This window comes from Nothobranchius furzeri, chromosome 1 (genome assembly GCF_043380555.1).
Source record: "Nothobranchius furzeri strain GRZ-AD chromosome 1, NfurGRZ-RIMD1, whole genome shotgun sequence".
NCBI lineage: Eukaryota > Metazoa > Chordata > Actinopteri > Cyprinodontiformes > Nothobranchiidae > Nothobranchius > Nothobranchius furzeri.
In genome coordinates this window covers 99,080,429-99,089,257 of record NC_091741.1, presented here as the reverse complement: position 1 = coordinate 99,089,257, position 8,829 = coordinate 99,080,429, and the positions used below count along the sequence as shown (strand labels likewise).

The 8,829-nt window shown below is 42.7% G+C and overlaps 1 protein-coding gene across 1 annotated transcript; it reads left to right on the top strand.

Moving 5' to 3' along the window:
- The first annotated feature begins 362 nt into the window (after positions 1-362).
- On the top strand, positions 363-3,567 carry LOC129160705 (cis-aconitate decarboxylase). The gene is made up of 5 exons (XM_070552510.1): positions 363-730; positions 823-1,010; positions 1,102-1,194; positions 1,429-1,634; positions 2,125-3,567. The coding sequence occupies exons 1-5, from the start codon at positions 643-645 to the stop codon at positions 3,050-3,052; spliced, it is 1,503 nt and encodes a 500-aa protein (XP_070408611.1). The 5' UTR covers positions 363-642; the 3' UTR covers positions 3,053-3,567.
- Positions 3,568-8,829: the final 5,262 nt, after the last annotated feature.

The following is an 8,829-nucleotide window of genomic DNA, read 5'->3' as shown; positions in this document are numbered from 1 at the left end:
TTACAGGTGACATCACTGCCTTTCACTTTACACAAAAGTGGCTTTTCCTCCTTCTTTCTGCTTCCTCCCCCTCAAGGCTATTGATGATGGTGAACGTTACACCACAGATAATGACCCGGGTGGAAAAGCCTCATTCTGATGTGATGCAGGATTGCAAAAGGAACCTGCCCTTCCTGCTCCTTTGGTGTTTCCGGTCATTGTAAGTCCTGGACTATATAAGGCAGGTGGATTTTCAGCCACAAAAGCATCAGCATCCTTCACTGCTCAGCTGCTGCATCCAAGAGAAACAAGAAACAAGATCATTGTGACAGAAACTTGAAGTCATGTTCTCCACGCTACAGGTAAGATTACCGACATATTTATGCTTTTAGTCAGTTTTCAGACTCTAAAAGTGATGGTTTTAAGTCCTTTTCAAATAAAGAAGTCATAAAAATATCTAAAAGTAGAGGTTTGTAGTGCGGCCAAGGCAGGGAACTATAAAATAACTCCTGCTAATTGTTGAGGAGAACACTCATGCTGGGAAACACCTGTTACACCTCTACACTGGCTCTTTCAAACACAAACATTAGATTAAAGACGTGAACAAGTAAATGCAGGAACTCATCAGCCTGTAGTCATCCTGAGATGTGAAAAATAACTGAAATGCTTTGTTCTGATTTATGTTTTGTCCCAAAGAAAACCATCAGACCAGTGCGGGCTGCCAGAAGACTGCATAACACTGCAGTGGAGGGTAAACAGATATGCTGACTTTGATTAAAAATAATAATAATAACCTTAATTAATAACCTTTATTAAACAACTTTTATCTTTTCATTCCTGCAGTCCAGAAGCACCCAGCCCCAGAAGATACGGTCACAGCCAGTTTTGGGAAGTTCATCAGTGAAATAAAGCCTCAGCATTTGTCTCCAGTTGTGCTCCATCGCAGCAAAAGGATGGTGCTGGACAGCATCGGGGTCGGACTGATAGGGAGCAGGACAGATGTGTTTGAGCTGGCTCTTCAGTTCTGCCAGGTGAGGCAAAGTGAAAGTCTGAGTCAGGTCCAACCCAAATGTGTCCAGAACAGATGAGTGAATGTAGGGTTGTTTCTGTGTTTGTTCTTAGCACATGTATGCTCCGGATCACATCAGCTCTGTGTACGGACGCAGAGGGATCAGACTCTCCCCAACACTGGCAGCTTTCGTTAATGGAGTAGCGGTGAGAAACATACGTGGAAAACAACCATATATAAATAAACACATAAACATCAGTGGAAACATTTTGTATAAACAGCTTTTCTCAGCTGTTGGTGCAGCGTGGCTCCCAAAGACCACAGGGTTAGGATATAGACATAGCTGGGTTCTGATCTAGTTATGACCCTCACAGAAAAAGTTATTATTCTGACTCCTTTCAGCTTCAGTATGATGAGACACAAACTCTGGTTGCTTCCAGACTCATTCCATGGACTTTGACGACACGTGGCATCCAGCCACTCATCCCTCAGGAGCTGTTCTCCCAGCTTTGTTTGCTCTCAGTGACATGATGCCGGCTAACAGCAAACCAAGCGGTCTGGACTTCTTACTGGCCTTCAATGTCGGCATTGAGATCCAGGGCCGTCTGATGAGGTTCTCTAATGAAGCACGCAGCATTCCCAAGAGGTCAGTGCCTCACAGCACAAGTCAAGCTTGACCCAGAAAGTCTGGTTTTAGCACGATCTTCATGAACACGTTCGTTTAAAGACGTCCTTGTTTGACTGTGCTGATCTCAGCACTGAGGTGTAAGAGGCCGTTTTAGTGATGTCAGTGTAATGATGCTTACTGTAGGAACAGCAGGGGCTCTTGGTGTAACGTTAACAGAATTAGCACAAACCAAACCCTTCATCTGGTGGGTGTTTTAGAAACTCAGGTGACCTGAAACGAGTCAAATCAATTCATCTTGTTCTAAAGATTCAACCAATAGAAACGTTCTTATGTGGTGATGCAGATCAGTGATTGTTTCAGTTACAACAGAATAAATGTCCTAACTGAACTGTGTGTGTGTGTGTGTGTGTGTGTGTGTGTGTGTGTGTGTGTGTGTGTGTGTGTGTGTGTGTGTGTGTGTGTGTGTGTGTGTGTGTGTGTGTGTGTGTGTGTGTGTGTGTGTGAACAGGTTCCATCCTCCCACTGTGGTGGGTCCTATGGGAAGTGCAGCAGCCTGTTCTCGTCTCCTGTCTCTGGATCCGTCTCAGTGCAGTCATGCCTTGGCTATAGCAGCTTCTCTAGCTGGAGCTCCAATGGCTAATGCTGCCACTCAGTCCAAGCCCCTTCACATCGGCAACGCCTCTCGTTTGGGGCTTGAAGCTGCTCTGCTGGCCTCCAGAGGCCTAGAGGCCAGTCCTCTGGTCTTGGATGCTGTTGCAGGAGTGGCGGGCTTCAGCGCCTTTTATGAAGATTATGTTCCTCAGCCTTTAGAGTCACCTGATGATGGTGGACATGTGTTCCTGTTAGAGGAGCAGGACATGGCTTTTAAGCGTTTTCCTGCCCATCTGGGGATGCACTGGGTAACTGATGCTGCAGCTGCGGTCCATGAGCTCCTTGTGGGACATGGTCTAGGACAGGTGTCCCCACATCAGGTCCAGGACATCCTGCTCAGAGTCCCCCAGTCTAAATACATCAACAGGCCTTTTCCCGAGTCAGAGCACGAGGCACGCCACTCCTTCCAGTTTAACGCCTGCAGCGCTCTGCTGGACGGTGAGGTGACCGTGCAGTCCTTCAGCCCGCCCGCCATGAGCCGCCCAGAGCTGCACTTCCTGCTGAGCCGTGTTCGCATGGAGCATCCTGAGGACAACCCCGCCAATTTCAACCGCATGTACGGAGAAGTCCAGGTGACTCTAGTTGGAGGAGACATCCTGAAGGGCCGCTGTGACACCTTCTACGGCCACTGGCGCAACCCGCTGACAAACGAGAGCCTGAGGAAGAAGTTCAGAAGCAACGCAGAGGTGGTGCTGCCATCAGAGAAGGTGGAGCGGCTGGTGGAGGTGGTGGAGGAGCTGGACAGGCTGGATGATTGTGGAGCTCTTCTCTCACAGCTGCAGTGATCAATAACACTGAACAATAACCCAACAATCCTTCAGCATAGAAATAAGAATAATATTATTTTTCTATTAATGTTCTGAAATGATCTGCTTAGTGTAGACTGGAAATAAACACATTGTCATGATTTTCCTCTGGAGTTTTCCTCAAGCTGATGTTTCCTCTATTCTTCAAGATTGTCTTTTGGTATTGAATTCTGTTTTTATCGTAACAAAATTCAGATAAAAACATGACTCGTGTGTGTGTGAGTCATATTTCTTGTTTAATGCCTGTTTTTATATTAATATTGTTAATCTATGAAAATGTGTTTCCTGCAACCTTTTCTCAAAATGTGTACATAATAAAGTGTTTTAAACATGTAAAACACATGGTCATAAAGTCACCTGTGTGTGTGTGTGTGTGTGTGTGTGTGTGTGTGTGTGTGTGTGTGTGTGTGTGTGTGTGTGTGTGTGTGTGTGTGTGTGTGTGTGTGTGTGTGTGTGTGTGTGTGGTCTCTTCGACAAGGACATGTCATTCAAATCTCACGTTAAATTGGTTTGTAGGATTTCCTTTTTCCACCTTCGGAATATTGTTAAGATTAGAAGTATCCTTTCCAGGAGTGATGCTGAAAAACTAGTTCATGCATTTATTACATCAAGACTGGATTACTGTAATTCATTACTCTCAGGAAGTCCACAGAATGTAGTCAAAAGTATTCTGCTTGTCCAAAATGCTGCAGCAGGAGTTCTGATGAGAATTAAAAAGAGAGATCATATCTCTCCTGTCTTAGCTTCCCTACATTGGCTGCCTGTTTAATTCAGAATAGATTTTAAGATCCTCCTTCTCACATATAAAGCTCTTAATAATCAAGCTCCGTCATACATCAGTGACCTGATTGTTCCATACGTTCCTAACCGAGCACTTCTCCCTCAGACTGCAGGTTTACTGGTGGTTCCCAGAATATCTAAAAATAGGATGGGAGGCAGATCTTTTAGCCATCAGGCTCCTCTCCTGTCGTTAACCAGCTCCCAGCTTTAGTCCTTGAGACAGACTTCTTGTCTACTTTTAAGACTAGACTTAAAACATTTTTATTTTGATAGGGCCTAGTTAATATCAATGGAAACTTCAGGGTTAATGTTAAAAACCCTGATGTTGTTAGACATTGTGGTAGAGGGGTAACATAAAAACTGGTGCGGACAAAGGGGGAGTGTAAATAAAATGTATTTTTATTAACACAGGGCTAACACAATTACTCAGTCCTTGACTGGAAAAATGTCAAAACGCAATTACACTGGGATATAACTAACGAAGGCGATGGAGAAAACTCAAAACAACTGAGACAAACGGTCTCAGGGAAGAAAACACGAGAATATCGGTACTAAAGAAAAAACATGCCGGAGCTAACTAACTAAAACAAATCTCGATGGCTATAACTATGATAAATATTATTACTACTAGCAAAACTTAAAGAGAGCTCTAAGGCTGAAAAGAACTGAAATTCAAGCACTAGAGCAGACGAAACATGGATCACTAAACGAAAATAGCTAATAATTATTCGAGGATTAAATGAAAAGAACTATCTATTCTAATTATCACAATCATAAAAGTTCTTTATCCAATTCGAAACCGTAAGTCCACAAAGATCCACACCGAGGAGAGAAAGACAGGGTGTTAAGCTGTGAGTCTCTCCACGAGAACTGAAAGCTGCAGTCCTTTAAACCATCGGTCTTCATTAGTTGATTGTATGCAGCTGGGACAGCGAAGGCGGGCAGAGGTGGAGGCCAGCCTGACGAGGACCTGTCCAAGGTCCTGAATGGCATGGAGGGAGCAGGACTGGGCCATTCAAGGTGCAGGAGCCCAGGATTCATAACAGTTAAACATGGCCTAAAAAAGATGTGAAGTCCTTTGCATTTGCAAAATACTGTGTTGAAGGAATAACCAAAGGGAAACAGCCAAAAATGTGATAACAATTTATATTGTGTCTCCATGTTTCTGCCCTTCCCCTGAACTTCAACTGTGAGTCTGGGCTGATTCTGTCCACCATCTCTCAGGCTTTTGTGGTGATCCATCAGATCAGAACAGCTCCACAGAATGACGTATTAAATAGAGTGACCATACGTCCTCTTTTCCCCGGACATGTTCACTCTCTGTCCGGGACGTCCGGTAGGGTTTCCTACATGGAATAAAGTGTCCTGTTTTTCATCCAGGAGCAGGGATCGACTTATGGGGTCTATATCTTTCAGGGAAAGATCCAGTTTCTACCATTATTACAATATTTATGGACTCTCAGCGTAGCGGGATTCTGTTGAGCGGAGAGGACGCAGAGTGCTGATCGTTGGTGCGCGCGCTGCGTCCGGCCCACGATACATTCACAAAGTGGCGCAACAAAACATTATTATTAACACATGATCATTCGCATCTGTTTAAATCCTCTGGTATTCTGTCTTTTAATCGTTCCTGACGCACTCCACTCATCGTGTGCTGCGGTGATTTCACCTCACTGAGGCAGCATCGAAACACGCACTACGCTTTGCGGTCAGGAGATCCCTTTGATCTGCTTAGTTCAAAAGTAACTGATGAGGTGAAAAAGTAAGAATCCAGGCAGCAGTTTTTCTGGAGAGTTTAGAGGAGATGCAGGAAGATGAGAGACAGACAGGACAGGAAATAGTTCAATAAAAACAAGAAAACAAAGCAAAGTGTTGAAAAGTAAAATGTAGGTAGGTTTATCCCCAGTACACGTTTTTACCTGTACAAAACTATAAGTTACACACATGTAATATTTATACATCTGATACAATTCAGATCACCTTCAAAACTCAGACAAACCCAGGGCCGTTTCAAGGCATTTTGGGGGGCCAAGGCAAAACAGAACACCCCTCACCCCTATAACTGGGCTCCCCAGAAGTTATACAGTGTTTGTAAAAGCATCTCAGACATCACTGACAGCTCCTAATATTGTCAGACGAAAAACAAAATTGTCGGACACGCTGTCATCTGTTTCTTTTCTAAACTCACAAACAGCGCCGGCGCTCCACACACGCACACCACGCACAGCGCTTAGGGCACCACGCGGGGGGAGGCGCACCAAACGCAAGCTTATGAAAAACTAATATATATGATAAAGACAGATTTCAATTAGAAGATGTGCAAAGCAAGTTAACAGCATGTTTACAGAGAGAAAACAATACAAAAAGTAAAGGAGATGGACCGTGTCACACCGTCCCCCCACCCCACCCCACACCCCAGCAGTACACCTGCGGAGGATGCAGCTGGCACAGTCATGGCTCCGAAAAGGCTGCAGGAGTCCGGGGCAGTAAAGAGACAAAAGAAAAAACAGCGGGATAATGCTGTTCCTTTGATTGCAGGTAAGACAAGTATTTTAATGGAAATTATTGCTTTTTTATCCATTTCTAATTCTAAACACGTGTGATCAAGTTCAGAGGGTCGTTTCACCTAGCTTAAATTCGGACTTGTTACTGCTGTTAATTAATCTGTTTTTGGTCAAATTTTGCCTAGTTTGGTAAGCATGCTGCTTTTCAGGACTTTTATTCAGTGTTTTTTTGCACTCTGCTTCCGCACATTTAACATTTTGACTCTATCTGCGTGGTTTGGGCAGATTTCGTACTCTGCTTCTCCAGTCTGTTAAAAGTATAATGCGCCACTCTGTCCCGCAGCCTCCCGTCTGCCTACCGGGCGTTCATTAGTAGCTGAGTGAGAGAGGCTGAGAGGGAGAGAAACTCAGAGAAGCTTTAGAGCTTTTTTACTGCTGGAGAAAATAACGTAGCAAGTCATCATCTTCCTAAATGCAGTTATTCTCTTCTGAATCAGCACTTCTTTAAAGAAGAAGAAATAGTTAAATGCAACAAAGGGAAATATCCTTTTATTCAGCCTGTTCATGTGACTTGTATCAACAAATAAGTCTGAACAGTGTTAAAGGTTATTCATCTAAAAAATAGACCTTGAAGAGTTAGAAAATTTGTTTTAATAAATTCATCTTAAAACATCTTTCTCAAGTAAAATAAAGTTTCCTCTGTGAGGTCAGAGAGGCCCATCTGTGCTGTTTTGCAACAGAGATAAACAAATGAATCATATTTGTCCACCCAAATACTTAAATATCACAAAAACAGGAAGGACAAAAACACTGTCAAGGTAGAGTAAGACATTTTATTTTTAAATAAGCGGCTGTTTGTGATTAATCATGAGTTAACTATGGACATGATTTATATCATTATTAAATAGCCCATGTGGCCTATAGGCTATGTAACTGAGATTTAATATGAAAAATTAGACAAACCTATTTTCAAATTAGGTATTTGCTCTCTTAATATATATCTCATAAACATTTACAGGCCAAGGGGAACACCAGCTGCTGATGGTATAATTTGAAGAAAAAAGTCCATTATGCTAACCTCCTCCCTTCATATTCAGAATTTTCTAGTTGTGTATAAACGTGTATATTGTGCCTCTCTAGTTCTTAAAAAAGGTTAGTTTTGAATTTAGTCATGTCACATGCCAGTGATTTATAAGCCAATATAAACCTATAAATTATCTATTGCAGTATTTTTTTTACCATGGTTTAAAACTTTTATCTTATTATAAAATGAATATGACAAATTATATTTTTGTGTTTGAATGCAGGCTCAGTGAACAAGTACATTCAAGGAGGAGCTCACGCCAAAAGTTCAGATCAGCCACCCACCAGCAGTTCAAGAGCTCAAGATCAGTTGTCAGCCATCACGTCTGTACCTTCTACAACATCACCCAGCCCTGACCAGGAATTACGAAGTAAAGCACACCTACAGACCGAGCACAGCCCACAGCCAGCACCTCGGAAGGCAGAGTGAGTCCTGGATCTGAAAAATACATTGGAGAAACACATGTGCCACAACCGGTGCTTGTGGTGTGTGGACCTGTTACATAGTTCTAAATAATAACAATATGGAGTTCCTGTGTGTATGTTATATTATGTAAATATCAATCCTACTTTTTGGAAATAATAAGCAGTTTGTGCATACAAGAGAATTAAAGAGAATTTAAGGAGAAGCGCTTGCACATACTGTGTTATTGTGTTGTTTTTTCTGCGGTGGGGGGGGGGGGGGCACCGCGAAGACTTTATGCTTAGGGCACCAAAATAGCTAGCAACGGCCCTGCTCACAAACATCTGTCAGTAACAAAAGCATCTGAAAGCCTCTATTTGTGGATTCTCTGAAAGTTTCCATGGAGTCCATGACAAACTTTTTTATCATTGATCCTATCGTCTAATCTCACAGCTGAAACAAGCATCCTTAATAATCTGTGCACATGAAGCATACAGAAGCTGTAGTAAAACAAAAGGTATAATAATTTCTTATTAACAAAATGTTGTTGCAGCACTTAAGCAGCAGAAAAATGAGATTTTGCAGTAAATATGCAAATATTTACACATGAATTGTTTTACAGCCATTTTGTTGGCAGAATCTGATATTAATTTTAGCTCTTCACCTGGGAAAAAAGGGTCCCAATGTGGTTTGTGTGGCGTTGCCATAGTGTGATGTCATCAGTAGGCACAGATCTCCTGTCCTCTTTTTTGGAAGTGGAAATGTGGTCACCCTATATTAAAGCTGGAGCAGACTCTAAGCAGGTATAAAGTCCTGGTTTTCAGCTGAGCTGAGTTCACTGAACCAGACAGACCCTCTGTGTGCTGACACACTTTGAAGGGTTGACTTTGGTGTGTTTATATATTTATCGTGTGCTGCACCCTGGTTCAGGATGATGTTTCAGTGCTGCCAAGTGAAGAGATTAAATCAGTGAAGTGCACCACCAA

What these genes read in the sequence shown, in the direction of transcription:
- LOC129160705 (XM_070552510.1), top strand. Translation starts at nt 643, where the DNA reads ATGCTTTGTTCTGATTTATGTTTTGTCCCAAAGAAAACCATCAGACCA. An exon ending in GCATAACACTGCAGTGGAGG is followed by an intron (nt 731 to 822) that starts GTAAACAGATAT and finishes TCATTCCTGCAG; the next exon opens with TCCAGAAGCACCCAGCCCCA. An exon ending in GCACGCAGCATTCCCAAGAG is followed by an intron (nt 1,635 to 2,124) that starts GTCAGTGCCTCA and finishes GTGTGTGAACAG; the next exon opens with GTTCCATCCTCCCACTGTGG.